Here is a 20,040-nt window from a genome sequence, read left to right as displayed (position 1 = left end):
GTGTGTAGTCCAAGTATGATCTAGCCCACTGTACTGAGATATCATAATCAAGCTGTTCACAATATTTGAAAAGTACCAAGTGGAAATGTGTTTTGTTGCAGACGGAGAAATCAGACCGGCGTCAAAGCTTTGTCTCTCTTGCTTTACGTAAGCGCTACAGCTATCTGACTGAGCCTGGAATGAGTGAGTTCCATAACAAACCTACTAATACCATATATACCCTACTTTAATAAGAAGAGACATTTTTTCTATAAATGTTGCATTTAGTGTCCTTTGAAAAAAATTAATAGAAAAATTGTTTATAGCTAAACTTTTGGATGGTCTGTGAGCCTCTGCATTGTGAGAGCTTGGAGAATCCTTACTGGTAAGCAGCATGCTCCAGTTAAAGTAAATAAAAATAATCATAAAAAAGCCACATAATTTATTGGCCAGAGCAAGGGCAACTGAATTGAAAAGTATTTTCCAAAAGACAGTCTATACCTCCTCCCTGCAAAATGTTAATTAATGAAATCTAGCTGTATCACAGTGATGCATTAGATATAGTAATGGGCAAAACTCAGTGGGGTTGGAAGGTTCCTTTCAGATAAAATGTTTGACTTTTTATTCAGTTTATTTGAGCTCCTTTCTATTTTATAGCTTCTTCCTCTCTCTCCCCATTTTTTCCCCATATTCCATAGAGCCTTTCCTTGTACTCAGTCATAGCTTTCTCTTCTATCCCCATGTCCTTGACCTGACCCATGGCCCTGCTTCCTTTTCTCTCTTTAAGTACAATAATGTATCTGACAACCTTTGCTTCCCTCCCCAATCAGAATGTGGTTATTCTTGTGTTTTCTCTTCTCCTCCAGCAGCCAGTCAAACTTCTCATTCCCTGAACTTCAGTGACCCTTCGATATAATTTCATAAAATCCATTTACAAATCCATTTACAAATCTCCTCAGGTTTGCTATTGGATTTATTGTCTCACTACATTGTAGTGGTAGGACTGTCGTGATACAACATACCTCCTGGGAGCTGCTGGGAGCTCCTGCTGGGAGCTGCTGTTTAAAGATCTTGTGAGCTCTGTGGGGTTTTGAGGTGCTCCAGAATGCATTGTGCTTCTCAGACACAGGAGAAGACCTGAAGTATATAAGATCTGATGACAGCACCTGGCCTTAAGAGACTACCAGACAAGCTGAGACCTCATAGTGAACTCTGAGATATCATCAAAGATTTGTTGGCTATATGTTTCAAGTAAATTGTGAATAGAGCATCGTTCTGTTGGGCAGACTTAAATATGCTCAGTCACCATTTTCATTCACCTGTAGCAGGTGAGGAAGTGGGAATAACACACAACAGGACATGCATTAGGTAAGAGATCTCCACATGTCAAGTGCATAGTGGGGCATGAGGCTAAAGGCCAAATTCATTCAGTACCCAGGAGGTGCAGGTATGTAAAACAACTGCACTCTCTAAAATATCCTATTCCACTTAGAAAATGACATAATTGAGTTTTTTATTTTTTAAAAATCAGTAAAAAAAGCCATATTTTTTTCTAGACCACACAGTTATCTCAAAACTGCATGTGCCGTTAACTTCGTCGATGAGGTTGCTTCCTGACCCAGTCCTTTTCCACAAATATAATATGGAGTATAGACAAGGCATTTTTAAAATATCTGAATACATGATGTAATGGAGAAAAGAATATTTGCAATTAGGAGAGACTCCTATTGGATTTATTGTCTCACTACATTGTAGTGGTAGGACTGTCGTGATACAACATACCAAGAGTCTAGTGGCATTTACAGATACTTTAGTGTAGAGCAAATTATTTTTATTTCGTTACTGCCCTTCACTATTGTTTTGGCTTCTTATTTTTTGGATTTGTGACTGCTTTTGAATCTTGGCAGCTACTCCTAATAAACCACTGTGGTAAAATTTATTTAATGAAGTTTTTCAGAGAGGGGAAATGAGAGAGTAAAGAGTGGTCAGACTTTAGTTTTAAAATTATTTATACCAGTATACTTGCAATGGCTGTCTTTTGGAATAGACTGTGCCAGTATGCCAAGCATTCAAGCTCTTTCCAATCTAAATGTTCTAATACTATAATAGCGTTACCTAGTCAATGCATCTGTACGCCTTCGCTTGGTATTTGTAGGCTCACCACATTTTCCCATTACAGCATATGGGCCTATGGCGTGCTGAACATCTTTTTAGATAAGCTTCTGTGACGTAACTTTAGTAACTTAATGTTAGTCTTATTTTGTTTCTTTCACTGTGAATTACTGTCTAGCTAGAAGATAGACCAAACAGCTTTGATAAATTGTCAGCATAACTTCAGACAAAGGTGTGCGGAATAGGTAGTAAAGAAACCAAGTAAAGAAATTTTGCCTAAAAGTTATTTTACTTATTTGTGGAAGAACTCTCTGAATGTCATTGCTGTGTCAGAGGATATGGAAGCTGTAATGTCATTCCCAGAAATACTGCCTTCTGGATTGGTACCTCCAGCCAGTGACTTCAAAATCTGACTGGCCCTACTGATTTGGTTTGCGATGCCTGTGAATATGATGGCCTTTTTGGGGATGCTCATAGTTAACAGATTTGTCTTGGCCAGATCATCTCTACCTACTATATTGTTCTTCAAGTACTTATCTAATGTTATCTTTTGAGAAATGTAAAGTTGAACAGGTGTTTCTTTGAGCTGATACAAGAAATCTCCTCAAAAGGAGCAAGACACTACATCTTGTAGAAAAAGTGTACTCTTCTTTTAAATGCCTCTTATGAAAATATTTATTTACATGTTGTGCATAATACAGCATATAAAATGTATTACTTCATTTGCTTGTTTTGACATGGTGTACTATGCATGAGTAAAGTGTTTGAGTTGCTTTGCTTGCTCACGTTTATCATAAATCATTTTCCATTTTTCATGTATGACAAATGCTTCTTAAATCATTTCATTTAAAGTTTTACTTTAGTTTGACCAAACAAAAGGAATATCGCATGAAAAAATGCAAAAGGTTCCTATTTATTTTTTTAACCCTTGACTCAGAAAAGTTCTTGCTCTTATTGGCTTTGTGAGCGTGAAGCATATACGAATTGTGCATGGATAGATAAAGATTTGAATTTATTCCAGTTGCTTCACAGTTTGCACATCAATTGCCTGTCACTTAAAGGTATTTTGGGTTCTGCATGAAATAGTTCTGAGTGGTTTTCAAAGAGGATTTTAGCTATTTAATGTCATTCTACACAAGTTTATATTGTTTTATATAGGTACAATATATGTTGTTTAATGATACTGCTAAGGATAGAACAATAGAAATTACTAAAAGGATAATTGTAATAGTTGCACAAAGCTAAGATGTACCTATACAGGCAAAATGGAACTGAGATTAATATTTCAAAACTAGCACATCAGAAAGTCAATAAGGAAGTAAGAGAAGAATTTTGGCTGTGGTTATTATTTTTACTATTATGGATTCCTCTTTTTGTGTTTTCTGTTTTCCATTGTTTGCGGACTTGGTTGCAATGTGCTTAGTGTCTTTCATTTCATGTTGCTTTTTATTTTGGATCAGTCGTAATTATATGACTCATTCCTCTTTTTTTCCTTTTTAATTGTTCTTTTTGCCTATTTCATTCTGATTCATACAAAAAATTGTACTTGCTTTTTGTAATATTTACAACGTTTACTGACCAATTTTCTTCTCTGGTCTCTCTGTTTTTCAATCATTTTTGTTGATTTTACGTTTGATTTTGATTTTAAACTTTTAAGAAACAGTTGAACGGACCGCAGGAGCAACAAGATCCCTACCTGCTACTTATTCATACAAGCCATTCTTTTCAACAAGACCATATCAGTCATGGACAACAGCTCCAATTACAGTGCCTGGACAAACTAAATCAGGCTTCACCTCCCTATCGAGCTCTTCCTCCAATACTCCTACAGCTTCCCCATTAAAATCAATATGGTCTGTTTCTTCTGCTTCTCCAATCAAATCCACGTTAGGAGCTTCTACTACCTCTTCAGTTAAATCTGTTAATGACGTAGCATCTCCAATTAGATCATTTCGGACAATCTCTTCACCAATAAAAACCGTTGTATCACAGCCTCCATATAATATCCAAGTTTCTTCTGGTTCTTTTGTCAGAGCTCCTGCAGTAACAGAAGCCAGTAATTTAAAAGGGATGGCATCCACTTCAACATTTCCTTCTCGGACATCTCCAGTGACTACAGCAGGGTCTCTTTTGGAGAGATCATCCATCACCATGACACCTCCAGCATCCCCCAAATCGAACATTAACATGTATTCTTCAAGTTTGCCATTTAAGTCTATCATTACATCAGCATCACCACTTTTAACTTCACCTTTAAAGTCAGTGGTTTCTCCTGCTAAGTCAGCAGTTGATGCTGTTTCACCATCTAAAGTCATGACGACTTCATCTCTCTCATCACCTGTGAAACATATACCTGGGCCTACAGATGTAGCATTGGTTAATGGATCCGTGTCACCTCTGAAATATCCATCCTCTGCCAATGTAATAACTGGATCCAAAACTGCAGCTATGTTTCAAGACAAGATCTCTGCAGCTACAGATTCTGCAGGATGTGCTGCTAATCTAGCCACTGATACAGTTGAGAAAGTATTTCCGACCACTACTACAATGCCATTTTCTCCACTCAGGGCATTTGTGTCTTCAACACCATCTGCTTTTCAGTCAATAAGAACTCCTTCTGCAGGTGCACTATATACATCTTTTGGGTCAATATCTGCAACTACCTCATCAGTAACTTCATCAACAATAACAGTGCCAGTATATTCTCTAGTCAATGTTTTATCTGAACCAGCATTAAAGAAGCTTCCAGAGTCTTCACTTACAAAATCAGCAGCTGCATTACTATCACCTAGTAAAACATTGACTACAGAGACACGTACACAGCCTCACTTTAATCGGACTTCATCTCCTATGAAATCATCCTTGTTTTTAGCACCTTCTGCTCTTAAATTGTCTACACCATCTTCTTTATCCTCCAGCCAGGAGATATTGAAAGATGTTGCTGAAATGAAAGAGGACCTAATCAGGATGACTGCAATATTGCAGACAGATGTAACGGAGGACAAGCCATTCCAACCTGAACTAACAAAAGAGGGTAGAATTGATGATGAAGAACCTTTTAAAATTGTTGAGAAAGTAAAAGAAGACTTGGTAAAAGTTAGTGAGATACTGAAAAAAGATGTGTGTTTAGAAAATAAAGAGTCGACCAGAGTGTCAAAAAGCGATAAAGGACACTTATCTGAAGATGAATGGGTAGAGTTCAGTACAGAGGAGATTGATGAAGCAAGACAGCAGGCTATAACGTGCCATCCTGTTCCAGAAAAAGGGCAAATTAAAGCTAAAGCCGCATCTGAAAAGGATTACAATTTGGCAAAAGTTATTGATTATTTAACAAATGATATTGGTAGTAGTTCATTGGCAAACATAAAGTACAAGTTTGAAGAGGGGAAAAAAGATGAAGAGAGACAAAAACGCATTTTAAAACCAGTGATTGCTTTACAGGAACATAAACTTAAAATGCCTCCAGCCTCCATGAGGCCTTCTACTTCAGAAAAAGAATTATGTAAAATCGCAGATTCCTTTTTTGGAACAGATACTATTTTAGAATCTCCAGATGATTTTTCTCAACATGACCAAGATAAAAGTCCTTTGTCTGACAGTGGCTTTGAAACAAGAAGTGAAAAAACACCTTCAGCCCCACAAAGTGCTGAAAGCACAGGGCCAAAACCACTTTTCCATGACGTACCCATCCCTCCTGTTATTACAGAAACAAGAACTGAAGTAGTTCATGTTATCCGCAGCTATGAACCATCATCAGAAGAGATTCCAGAGCAGCAAACAGAGGAGCTACCTTCATTGAAACCTGCACTTACTTTAATGGAGTTGGAACAAAAACCCACTGGGTCTATTAAAGAAAAGGTTAAAGCATTTCAAATGCAAACCAGCAGCAGTGAAGAAGATGACCACAAGTGTGTTCTTAGCAAAGGTGTCCGGGTGAAAGAAGAAACTCACATCACTACTACTACTAGAATGGTTTATCATAAACCTCCATGCACTGAAAGTACCTCGGAAAGAATTGAGGAAACAATGTCTGTTCATGACATAATGAAAGCCTTTCAATCAGGACGTGACCCTTCCAAAGAACTAGCAGGTCTGTTTGAACATAAATCGTCAGTAACATCAGATGTTAGCAAGTCTGCTGAAACTTCACCACAACATGCAGAGAAGGACAGCAAAATGAAACCCAAACTGGAGCGTATAATAGAGGTCCATATTGAAAAAGGTAATCAAGCTGAACCTACTGAAGTCATTATTAGAGAAACAAAAAAGCATCCAGAAAAAGAAATGTATGTATATCAGAAAGACTTACCTCGGGGAGATATTAACTTAAAAGGTTTGGAAAAACATGATACTTTTCCTTGTTCTGATGAACAAGGTCAGCAAGAAGAAGAAGAGCTAACAGCTGAAGAGTCACTTCCTTCTTATCTGGAATCTTCTAGAGTAAACACTCCTGTGTCTCAGGAAGAAGACAGTCGCCCTAGTTCTGCTCAACTCCTGTCTGATGACTCTTACAAAACACTGAAGCTTTTGAGTCAACACTCAATAGAATACCATGATGATGAGTTGTCAGAATTAAGAGGGGAGTCTTACAGGTTTGCTGAGAAAATGCTTCTTTCAGAAAAGCTAGATGTGTCTCATTCTGATACTGAGGAGTCAGTTACTGACCATGCTCTACCCCTTAGTTCAGAGTTACAGGGGTCTGATAAACAATGCAGAGAAAAAGTAGCCACTGCCCCCAAAAAAGAAATTCTTTCCAAAATCTATAAAGATGTGTCCGAAAATGGTGTAGGTAAAATGTCTAAAGATGATCATTATGATAAAGTGACAGTGTTACACTACACTGGAGATGTTAGTAGTCCAAAACATGCCATGTGGATGCGCTTTACTGAGGACAGATTAGACAGAGGTAGAGAAAAGATGATGTATGAAGACAGGGTGGACAGGACTGTTAAGGAAGCAGAAGAAAAACTGACTGAAGTGTCACAGTTTTTTCGGGACAAAACAGAAAAGTTGAATGATGAGCTACAATCTCCAGAGAAAAAGCAACATAAAAAAAATGGCAAAGAAATGCATTCTAGTCATAGCTCTGCCAGCAGCAGCCCTGAAAAAGTACTGCTCACTGAAATAGTGACATTGAGTGATGACTGGAGTAAAGTACAGCAGTATGGGCATGATGGAAAGTGTTCTCCAAAAGCCGATGAAAGAAAAGCAGCAAGTTTGCCCAGCAGTCCTGAAAGAAGGATTCTTGCTCAACAAACAGGGGACTGTAAACAAACTATGGAACACAAAGGAAATGCTCCGCAGAGTAAACCAACTGAAGCTTCACAGACTGGATTTCAGCTAAAACAATCCAAGCTTAATTCCATTAAACTTAAATTTGAACAAAGTATAAGTCCAAGGACTAAAGATCTATCTCAAGAAGAAAAAAAGGAAGATAGTCAATCCAAAATTCCAGTAAAGAAATTACAAGAAAGCAAACTTCCAGTGTATCAGTTTTATGCAAGAGAAAAGCACCCAAAGCAAATAGATCTGACAGAAGGAAATACATCATTGCAAAAAGAATTTACTACTATGAAATTGAAAGAAGATAATGCCCAAGGTAAAGGAAAAGTTATAGAAGACATTTGTGCTTCAAAGGTACAGGAGCAGAGCACTGAAACATCAAGTAAAAGTCTGCTAGAATATACTTCTGAACAGCAAGCTAAAGACTTGGCATATAGCTCAGACTTACCAGCTAAGGGACATTGGGACAAGAAAATCTATCGAACATGGGAAAGTCCTGGAGCTTCTAACCATAAAGCACAAAAAGAAAAGCTTTCCCATGTACTTGTTCAAGATATGGTGAAAGAAAACCATGTTGACTATGCTGAGACTAAAACTAACAAAAAGAGTGAATTTATCACTGTGACAGAGTGTGAACACAAATTGCCAACACATGGATCCCATTCAAAGGAGATGAAGGAAATGACTGTAAAATCTCCATCAAAAAAGGTTCTATACAGAGAGTTTGTTGTCAGAGAAGGGGAATACACCAATGAAATGACAGATAAAACTTCAAAAAGAAAGGAATTGACTGTGTCCCACATTCCAGTCAGAATTTCTGAGGAGAAAAGAATTTCATCTCCTACCATTCTTGATAGTGTTTATGATCAGTCAAAAAAAGCAGTATATGAACTGTCAGCTAAAGTGTCCCGGTCAACTATGATTAAGGAGCAAGTTCAGAGAGAATTTGATTATGTAGAAGATGAAAAAATAAAGCATTCAAAAGTCACTAAAGTTACCAAGCAACAAGGTTCCATAGTGTTAAGTCCTCCTGTGGAGGAAACTGAAATATCCCCTAGCAAATCACCTGATTCTTTAGACATTAGTCCTGGAAAGGAATCTCCTTCAAGTGAGGTATTTGACCCTAGTCCCCTTGATTACTTGGATAAAGTTGCACCTTTAGTAAACAGTGAGGGAGTGAAAGAGGTAAAGACTTTGCCAGTTTATGTCAGTTTTGTTCAAGTAGGAAAGCAGTATGAAAAGGAGGTGCAACAAGGAAATGTAAAAAAATTTGTAAGTCAGGAAAGTAAGACAGTACAAGAGACTAGGGGGACATTTTATACAGCTAGACAGCAAAAACAACCGCCTTCTCCACAAGGTAGTCCAGAAGATGACACTCTAGAACAAGTATCCTTTATAGATAGCTCTGGGAAAAGCCCTTTAACACCAGAAACACCCAGCTCAGAGGAAGTGAGTTATGAGTTTACCTCTAAAACACCCGACTCACTAATAGCTTATATACCAGGCAAGCCCAGTCCCATACCTGAGGTTTCTGAGGAATCAGAAGAGGAAGCAGAGGCTAAGTCAACCTCTGTAAAACACATAGCAGTGGAAGCACCAAAAATTGACAAAATATTGCCTAATAATATAAACAAAGATTCTAACAAAAGACCCAAAAGTAACAGAGTTGCCTACATTGAATTCCCACCTCCTCCACCATTAGATGCAGATCAATCTGATTCAGAAAAGAATCATCGTTATTCCCCTGAGAGTGAAATGGAGATGATAGAAGTAAATCTGCAAGATGAATATGACAAATGTCAACTGGCTGAACCAGTCATAAGAGTACAGCCACCTTCCCCCGTGCCACCGGGAGCAGATGTCAGTGACTCTAGTGATGATGAATCACTCTATCAACCAGTTCCATTAAAAAAGTATACTTTTAAATTAAAAGAAGTTGAAGATGACCAGAAAGAAGTCTCAAAACCCAAAGTTTCTGACAAGAGTCAGAACCAGAAAGAGTTAGGGGATCCCGGTTCTGGAAAACCTAATGAGTTTGACATTGGTCTTGAGTCACCCCAGAATGACATAGCACAAAATGGGACTAATGACCAGTCTATCACCGAGTGTTCCATAGCAACCACTGCAGAATTCTCTCATGATACAGATGCAACTGAAATTGACTCTCTCGACGGTTATGATTTACAAGATGAAGACGATGGTTTAACTGAGAGTGATTCTAAACTTGCAGGTCCAGCAGTAGAAACCAAAAAGGATATATGGACTACAGAGGGCATTTTAAAACAGACTGATCGTTGCTTTAGCCAAAGTAAGCTGGAAGTTATTGAGGAGGAAGGAAAGATAGGCGCTGAAGAAGACAAGGCACTTTCAAAAGGTCCAGGTTCTGAAAAGAATGCAGATAAGACTGAGCAGAAGTCAGGTGCACAGTTTTTCACCTTGGAAGGCAGACACCCTGACAGAACTGTGTTTCCTGATTCGTATTTCAGTTACAAAGTAGATGAAGAATTTGCAACACCTTTTAAAACAGTAGCTACCAAAAGTCTAGATTTTGATCCATGGTCCAGTAATCGAGGAGATGATGAAGTATTTGAAACTAAATCAAGGGATGATGAGGCTAAGCCATTTGGTCTGGCAGTAGAAGACAGATCGCAAGCAACGACACCTGATACAACTCCAGCCAGAACTCCAACGGATGAAAGTACTCCAACTAGTGAGCCCAACCCCTTCCCATTTCATGAAGGGAAGATGTTTGAGATGACTCGCAGTGGTGCAATTGACATGAGCAAGAGGGATTTTGTTGAAGAAAGACTCCAATTTTTTCAGATTGGTGAGCATACTTCTGAAGGGAAGTCAGGGGACAAGGGGGAAGGGGATAAAAGTACAGTAACTGCCATCACACAGCCACAGTCAGGGGACAGCATTGTAGAAACAAACTTAGAGAGACAAGTAGAAACAACAGCAGTTGAACATAAGCCCATCATCCAGGCCAGTGGAGATTGTATGGAAGCCACACTTGGTAGTAATTCTCTGGAGAAATCATCGACAACTGTTAACACTTCTAAAGTTGATCCCAAATTGCGCACACCTATTAAAATGGGAATTTCTGCTTCCACGATGACTCTGAAGAAAGATGGCCCTGGAGAAGTGACAGATAAGATAGAAGCTGCGATGCCCAGCGGTCAGGGATTAGAAAATGAAAATGTAGTAGTGATTACAAGTTCAGCTACTAGCGAGAGAAGCTGTAGGCAAAAAGAAAAACTTGATTTTCAAAAAGATAATTTTAATAACAACAACAATTTGGATTCATCTGCTAGCCATACAAATAATAATACCTGTAATGTAGAGCTAAAAGAACATTGTGAATCCAAGTGTTCCATACAGAAAGCTAACCAAATGAAAAGCACTTCAGGAAAAGGGACAGGGGCAACAAAAGGACACAGAATAACAGATAAGCAAAAAGTACAAGGACAGCAGCAAAGGTCAAGGGAGTTGGTAGGGAGTAGAGCAAAATCAAAACTTCCCATAAAGGCCAGTTCAGTAAAAGAAGTCGTCCCACAAAATAATGTCCAAAAAAGTACAGCGAGTAAAGTGAGACAGGCTAGTAAACCCGACAAAATAAAACAAAATAATTCTTCTCCATGTCTAGAAGTAAAATCTAAGATTCCAATAAAAAATACACCCAGAAAAAATCTAGCTATATCTAGAAAAACACCAACAATGCAAAAGCAAGAGCAGTTAGAGAAAGGAAAAATCAAACAGCTTCCTTCCAAATTACCAGTAAAGGTAAGGTCTACCTCCATCACAATGACAACAGTGAAAGTAAGGAAAAATCAGCTTAGGGAGGTATGTAAACATTCTATTGAATATTTTAAGGGAATTAGTGGTGAGACATTAAAGCTTGTGGATCGTCTATCTGATGAAGAGAAAAAGATGCAGTCAGAGGTGTCTGATGATGAAGAAGACAGTTCATCAAGAAATACATCATCAGAAGCTACTCAAGTTTACCAGCCTTCCATTACATCGAAGTCTGCTAGAGATATGAGAACAGAGGCAGCATCTTTAAAATCAAAGATTGAAAAGGTCGACAGTGAGAGGAGGAGAAGTAAGAGGACTGGTGAGAATGAAGGCAGTCAGGTTTCTGGAGCTCTCATGGCTCACCTCGTGGAAATCAAGCCTAGTTTGTAAAACTTTCAACTTGTTGATCCTAGTGCATGAACTGTTGTGATTGCCTGTGGAGTGACTTTCTGTAGTTCTCATTCTGTCATTGTCATCTGTATGTGCTGTCTTATACTCTTCTTTCTTCCTTTAAACAAATTCTATATTGTAGACAGCTAGTGAAGCATGCCGAAGACATTGATGTAATTCAGGACTTTGAAAGATTTATTTTGTGACAGCAAATTTCATTCTGTCAAAGTAGAGAAAATAGATGTTAATCCCACCCTGGTGTTTTTCACCAGTAATAGAAACATTTGTGTATAGTCCAGTAGCTAGAACGTCAGCATGTTTGGTCTCATACTACAACATCATGTAGTTTGACATTTGACTTTAGACAGGTGAAAATATAAAAGCTGTGACAAAGAAATTATTTTGTAGGTTATTAAGACACAATCATTTTAGTATACAATCTGAACACCAGCAACTTGGTAAAATTAAAATATTATAAACTATTGTCCAGTGTTGTAGGTTTCTTTACAAAATCTTTTTAATCAAGAAATTGTAAATCACAGGTCCACAGAGTCCATGTGAACGAACAGACATAAGGATGGCAATTGTAGCTGATCATCTGGGACTTAGCTGGACAGGTACGTTTTTATGCTGTCAGACTGAAATTGAACTTAGCAATTATTTTTGCAGATAATCTTTTATAGTCAGGTACCACAAGTTCTTGATCGACTTGACCATATTCAGTTCCCATAGAAGTCACTCAGGATTGAGGGTTCTGTGCACATTGTCGGCGGTGCTCTCTAACTCCCAAAAGTGGAGTCCATATCAGTTTGTTGTAAATTATTAAACATTTCAATAGATTTTCAGTTAAAAGAAGAAACCTCGCAGGAAATGCTAATGGTAGAATTGTCTTGTCATTGATCAGTAAATAAACAAACACTTTTATTTAAAACGGTGAAAAAAATTTATTCTCCTTAAATCTTGTTCTGGGAATAGTTGGCACAAATGGGTTGAGAGGGTTGAGAACCTGCTGGCTGGACACTCATCTGGTGTAATATGGCATTTCCTGTTGTCCTGCGTCCTGATTTTCCAAAGCACTGAGCACCACAAGCTCCCAATGGCTTCAGCAACATTTACAGGTGTTCAGCATCTCTGAGAATAAGGCCCATAACAGTAATTGTAGTAGTCCTGCAGTTCTACACCGTACAGCAATGCAAATCAACTTGTATCATAAACTCAGCTTGTTGTACTGTGTCACCCTGTATCAGTGATTGTAGTGTAGATGAAGAGAGATATGTAATAATCTGGATATCAAGCATATATAGGATACAAGATTTTAAAAATCAACAGCAATGAGGTAACCTCTGCAGAGATTTTGTTCACAATTTTTACCTTACAGCAGTGTGTGTACTTGATACAGGTATGATAATACCTACCAGGGATATGATTACAAGATATGGCATGATGTCTTTCTGTGAAATTTTAATACCCCGGTTGTAATTATCTCATAAATTAATTATAAACTATGTTTCAGATTTTTTTTACATTAATTCATCTGTGTGACCGAATAAAGCTGTTACTTTTACAGAATTGACAAGATAAGACTCACATGATGATAATGATATATTTTTTCTTGCTTTATAGAACTGGCAAGAGAACTGAATTTTTCTGTGGATGAAATTAATCAAATCCGTGTAGAAAACCCAAATTCTCTGATTGCTCAGAGTTTCATGTTATTAAAAAAATGGGTTACCAGAGATGGGAAAAATGCTACAAGTAAGTTCAGAGCAGTTACTGTTGGTTATAAATTATACACAACTTCATATGTTGCCATATTCTAAATAGTGTAGTTCCCATCATCTTTATTATTTGGACATGAATATGAAAACGTCATAAAGCTTTTCTAAGTAGCACTCATGAAATAACATTTCCTGCTCTAGCTATTTTTACCAGGGTTAAAGAAATTACAATATGTATTCACTTGGTAATTACCGTATCTATTTATGTAGTTGCTTCATTTGAATCGTTGCATACTGGAAGAGAAGAGAGAGGGTAAACCTTCACTTCTTGGCCTTCATAGTAGGACAGTCGTGTCCTCTACCATCTTCCAACTCATACATTCCTAGTTTAGCTCAGTTAAATCTCCATCCTAGCTCTCCCGATCAGCTCCAATATGTGTCACTGGCCTGATCCGTCTTCTGAATGCCTGTTATTCTCCAGGCATATGTAAAGGAATGAGGATAATTGAGGATAATTTTTCTTCAAGTTTTCAACTGTCCTTTTTCACTAGTTTTGTCACTAAAACCGCTGACAAATGTGTACTGTTTATAAGTACTCAGCCTGTACCCTGGGGTGGGCTGCATGTGTCAGCAGGACAGAATCCCCTGTAAGAGGTTGCAGAGTGGATGCTGAACCACCCTGTTGCCATTATTGCAGCCATTATACATGCTGAGCCCTCCCCCTCCCGCACGATGTATGGGTTTGGCCAGTGAGTCTGGAGAGTTGTGATTCCACCAGCCATGCTCTATCATCACCCCTAGTCCCCTGCAAAAGATGCAGATGCACTGTATGGACTTCCCCACCAGACCCATCCCTGTTTCAGCTGAGCTGCACTGATTTCACTTTGTTCAGATCCTTCTCTGCCTGGGAGAGGGAGAGGACCCTTTCTGTCCCTAGATCTTTAGGGGGCATATCTAATAATTTAACAGAAATAAAAATCTGAAATGTAAGGATGAATGTGAAAGGGATCCATCCCTTAGGGTCATTTGCAGAAATACCATCTGCCCAACAAGATTTCTCTACATCTAAATACCATCACATTTATTAGAGAGACGGGGTGGGTGAGGTAATATCTTTTATTGGACCAACTTCTGTTGGTGAAAGAGACAAGCTTTCAAGCTACCCAGAGTTCTTCCAAAAGCTTGTCTCTCTCACCAACAGAAGTTGGTCTAAATAAAGGATATGATTACCTCACCCATCCTGTCTCTCTAATACAATGGTACTGACGTGGCTACAGCAAAACCACACATCCCATTTATTGATCATTAGCCCTATGTTCAGTCACCTGTTGTTCCAAAGTCTACCATGGCATCCTTAGTGGAAGGATATTTTGTTCTTATAGTGAGGAAATATATTCTTTAGGAACCCTCTGGTCTCAGTCATGTTGCTTCTAATGATGGCATCAAAAACAATGTAATTACCTTGTGAAAGAGAATCATACTAGACATTGTATGCCTCATATAAATATGCCACAGAATGATTTTAGACAAGCTAATAAATATAACTTTCCAGAACCAAACAAAAGCACTAAGGTGAAACATATGTCTCAGCATCTTTTAATTAATCCAGTATAATTGAGACTGAGGTAAACAATTACATAGCTCAAAGATAACTGAGTTTTTTTTCTGATGTTACTTATTATATTTTCCAGCTGATGCCTTAACCTCTGTATTGACAAAAATTAACCGAATAGATATTGTGACCCTGTTGGAAGGACCAATATTTGATTATGGAAACATTTCTGGCACCAGAAGTTTTGCAGATGAAAATAACGTTTTTCATGATCCCGTTGATGGTAATTGAATTATGTGCACATATTTATTTCAGTAATATGTCCAATAATACAGAAAAATATTATAAACAGACCTTTTCTCAAAAGACAGTAAATTGTGAAGGACTAATTAATTTCTTTTCATTTTAAAGTTTTTTTTTCTCTCTTCAAAATCACAATTATGGTACTTAGAATTGCTTTGTTTTTTAAAAGTTCATAAATGCAATATGAAATGCAAAACTCTAATACACATTTGTATAGTATTTTCAACTTTCATTTTATGTCAGCTTGTGTCTCAAAAGGTAAGGGTCCAATCCTGAAAATATACACATGAAAAAAGTTGTTCCCACTAATTTCAATGTAGATTGATCAGGCACTTCAGTGTTTTTCAATTTCAATTGTCAAATGAAAAATCATACACTTAGACAGTTGCTCATGCATTAAAAATTATTTGTAATGTAGATGGTGGTATACTGTCCCCCCCACACTACCAGGAGAAAAGGTATCTGTCAGTCTCATCTCCATAAATTAGGCATTAGGAAATCTTCTCCTAAAAATAAATGAGTGGTTAGTAATGGCATGTACACTAAAATAATTTGCAATTTACTGATATGCAGCTTTGAGAAAAATGAATTTATTCATAATTTATACTTGAGGACTTTCAGAAATTAAACCTTCATTTTCCAGATATAAAATGGCAATATAAAATTTTTTCATGAGAAAATATCAATTTTACATAAGTGGAAACTTGTAATAGTTTTCACCCTACAACTATACAAGATAATTATAGAGTAATTTGGGTTAATTTTGAGCCAGATATTGTAAGTCAAGAATTGCAGGACAAATGGTGTTCTGATTATACAACAGAATAGCAATAAGCAAACGTATACTTTGTATTTGTCCTGTGGAGCCACTAATTACTGCTATTTCTTTTTTGAAATTACCTTTAAGATACACTGGTGGCACTGGTCACCTAATCTCTGATTTAAAACCCTGTCAATCTTAAAATCTTATATACAATTCAAGTCTTATGTACAAAACATCCTCTTTTGTATATATTTTCTTCAAATGTGTATTGGTCTTAATCTTCTTCCTGCATTACACTGGGATTTTCTGATCATTAGACTATATAAGTTTAATGTGCTCCATTATTAAGCAGCAGCTTTGTTCATTGAATCATTGCATTGCAGGAATAATTTTCTGTTTACATTTTAAGAAAGTTCCTCTTGAAATGTTGCTTGTGCCTTTTAATCGTAGCAGCAGTGTTTTTATAAAGAAAATGTACTTCTCCACAGTTACTTTCTGTCTCTCCTCTTCTCTTCTCCTCACCTTCCTCAAATTTCCTTTCCTCACCAAGACCAGACCGCTCTTTACCTTTCTCTCAGCTGATACAGAAAAAATCCTGTTGATACACCTCCCTCAACAGGCACCACAATGTGAACTTAACCCCCAAACATGTCTTCCTTTCCTAGGATATTCAGCCTAATATTTGTTTACTGGAGTGTAAATTTACATTTCATTGTCATTCATTTGTGTGTATTCAGTCTAATCCTTGAGAATGATTTTCCCATGTCTTCATTACTTATCTTTTCTTTTCTCTCTTTATTTGATCAGTGTTTCTGATTGTACCCATGTCACCAAGATCTCCTCAGTCTCCAAGATCACCAAGATCTCCTTACTCACTACAATCCTCTCATCTATATAACTTTACTGTACCAGAAATTTTTATATAGATTCTTCCCCTGTTGTGTTTGTGATCTGTAATCCTTTTCCTGACACCTTTTTTTTTTTTAGATTTTATTCTGCTGTATTTTAAGATCTACTCTTCTTTCTTAGCCACACTGAGATTCATTTCTATTCTTTGTTCCTTAACAATTATATTCTTGTGGCACAGTGATTAAATTGGAGTATACTAGTGCACAGTATTGTAAGTATTGTGTAATTTTTAAAACTAGGATATTAAAAATGTGGACCTGTTTTAGACATAGATATCTGCAACAACAACAAAAATACCCCTACCCACACACACACAACGCACAACACAACCTGGCTGTCCAGCATTATGAGCAGATTCTTCCTTTAGATTATATTCATTAAGTTTGCATGAACCAAAACAAAGAGAGCGAGAGTTACATAATTTGGCCACAAAATACCATGTTAGATATAAAGGACCACCAACTCTATCCATATTGATTCCATTTGTTTGCTCATGAGTCAGTGTGCTGTAGCTATAAAAATGTTAAAGTGGCTGCAAAACCATTCATTAGAACCTTTACAGAGTGTTGATTTCTGAAGAAGCAAAAGCAGTAGCTGCCACCATTTTAGCAACTAGCCATTTTAGCTACTCTAATTTGTGTTGCATCCATTTAGGGTAAACCAATAAATCTGTCAAATTTACATTCACACTTAAATGGCTACATCATCTCATTTTAATATTTTCATATTTTCTATAATTCATCAATCATTTTACATGTTTACTTATGTATTGCTCCATACTTCATTGCAGTCAGTCCAAATGTACTGTCTTCCTTAGGTTATCCCACCATTCAAGTGGAACTGGAAACTCCCACTGGGTTGCGCTTCGTGCCACCCACCCCTTTCCATCAAGATGATTTCTTTAGTGATATCTCTAGTATAGAGTCACCCCTTAGAACTCCTAGTAGACTGAGTGATGTGTTAGTGACTTCACAGGGAAATATAGACGGTACAGCATCAGGACCTCCAGTGGTGATTGAAGAAGACACTTCACTGGAAGACAACAAACCTGATTTCTCAGTACCTAAAGAAAGAACACCTAAAGATATGTCTGTAGGCCAGAGCCATTTGGAGGAAGTGGACCTGAATGATTATCCTCGGTATCTTGGTAGTTATGGTGGGATATCAAAAGATGCTAAGTACTCAAAACAAATACAGAGTGAAGAGACTAGTCAAACAGGAGTGAGAACTGAACAGCATGAGAGAGAAAAGTCTGGTACTGATGAGGAGATGACAGAAGAAAAGCTTAAATCTCTGTTTGAGGACATTCATCTTGAAGAAGGAGTTGAGTCTGAGGAGATGACGGAAGAAAAAGTGTGGTCTATTCTTAAAGATGTTCAGCAAGCAGAACAGGAAATGTCTTCAATTACAGGTTGGCAGAGTGAGGCATCAAGTGTCCACATTGAACCACCAACACCTGAGCGCAGAATAAGTGGTGAACTACTAGATCGGCTAGATGATAGGTAAGGATCTGGAATATAGATATTTGTCTCCAAATAAATCATTTTCAATTTTATTTTCACCTCCAGATGTTAGATTTCTAAAAAAAGCCTTCTGAAGTTAGTCAAGTTCATAGCTTGGTTTTAATGTATGTGCATTTCTCACACAAGTCTGGAACACTATCAACAAGGTCCAAGAAAATATATATAATTTTAAATACCTATCATCATTTGGGTCAGATAATTATGCTTTATCTTCTGTTAGATGTAGATTACGTTTTCTATAAAGGTCTGATCCAAAGCCCATTAAATCCAGTGGAAACACTCCAAAAGTCATTTAGGTCAACTGATCAAGCCCTTAATAAATATCTTGCAACTATGCTTCTCTCCCACTGACAGGTTTAGAATTAGAATAACTTAAAAAACCATTTCTGACAACTAAATATCTAAAGCCAACATTTAAATAATTTGTAAAATATAATAGATGTCTTAAAGGATGGCATATAACAGGCTTAAGCATCCTCACAGCAAGCAAGAATTTTACTAGTTGCTTAAATGACAGTGCAAATAAAAAGTTAAAAATCAATATTCACTAAACTATGCTGTTTAAGAATAGACTGTCTTTTAAATGCTATGTCTATGTCACAACAACACTGAAAAAAGTAATTAACAGAGGTTAGATCTATGTTGGAGCTGGAGGTGTAATTCCCAGTTTGGGTAGACATACTTGTGCTAGCACGGATCAAGCTAGCATGCTAAAAATGTCCATTTGGCATGGTAACACAAGTAGGCATGGTAACACAGGATAGGTTAACCGCCCTAGTATGTACCTATGTTTCAGACAGGATCATACTCGTCTGGTTAGCCCACTGCACTGCTATTTTAACACACTGGTTGATCACAGCTAACAAAGGAATGTTTACCCACATTAGAAATTATACTTCCAGCTCCAGTGTAGACATACTGTAAGTATGGTTAGCTTATTGTTTATTTATTCATGCCCCCTACCCAGTGTTCCCTTCCACATCCACAAATGAATTGGTGTCTGTGCCTTGCTCTTGTGGGTTCTTGTCTACAACCCAATTAAGCCAGAAGTAAGTTGTGCTGCTTTCCGCTCCATAATGTGGAACTAGGACCAACGGTGTTAGTATCCTGGGGTAGCTGTATAAAGGAAAGAAGCCTATACACGGATGTCTCCTACCTGCTTCAGATCTCCAAAAACAGGCAGATTTTGAGGAATGGGAGGGCAACCCGCCTGCTATTTATGCAGAAATACCGTAGAAGAAAACACCACATTCATGGCATTTCCACTCCCATACAGAGAGACTCAAGCACAAATAATAATCAAGCCTGCAATAATATACTTCAGAATACAATCCCAGTAAAATGTATTCATTCTACCATGTGCATGAACTACTCTAGTACTTAGATGATCATCTGTAGTTCATTTTCTGAACAAAAGTGTAAAGCTCACTGGCAATCATGCAACAAGTGCACTTTTTGGAGTCTCCCTTCAACCAGTCTTCACTTCCCGTTTGTCATTTTCTTTGCTGCATTGTCATAATTTATAGGAACATAGCTATGCTGCATCCCTTTTTAAACAATTCTTCACAAGAAATCTGAGAGCTCTTTGGGACAGGGACAGCTCTTACCACATTGTGGATACTACCAGAATACAAATAAATATAATAACAATAATTAATAACAACAGTAATAAGTAGATTTGACCCTTAAGAGTCTCTGAAATAATATATCAGG

General features: G+C 37.5%; 1 protein-coding gene across 2 annotated transcripts in view; it reads left to right on the top strand.

Moving 5' to 3' along the window:
- Positions 1-20,040, top strand: part of ANK3 (ankyrin 3) — a 290,556-nt gene that overhangs the window by 249,878 nt on the left and 20,638 nt on the right. Inside the window, exons 35-40 of one of the 2 annotated variants that reach the window (XM_077823435.1) lie at positions 102-183; positions 12,102-12,176; positions 13,183-13,314; positions 14,969-15,112; positions 17,622-17,954; positions 18,216-18,306. In XM_077823435.1, coding sequence (XP_077679561.1) covers positions 102-183; positions 12,102-12,176; positions 13,183-13,314; positions 14,969-15,112; positions 17,622-17,954; positions 18,216-18,306 — 857 coding nt within the window. Of the gene's footprint in view, positions 1-101; positions 184-3,754; positions 11,489-12,101; positions 12,177-13,182; positions 13,315-14,968; positions 15,113-17,621; positions 17,955-18,215; positions 18,307-20,040 lie in introns of both variants that reach the window. The other variant, XM_077823434.1, reaches the window with a different exon arrangement.

Source organism: Eretmochelys imbricata, chromosome 7 (assembly GCF_965152235.1).
Source record: "Eretmochelys imbricata isolate rEreImb1 chromosome 7, rEreImb1.hap1, whole genome shotgun sequence".
In the NCBI taxonomy this organism is placed as follows: Eukaryota; Metazoa; Chordata; order Testudines; family Cheloniidae; genus Eretmochelys; species Eretmochelys imbricata.
Note: the sequence above shows the minus strand (reverse complement) of the source record. Positions and strands in the feature narration are given on the sequence as shown.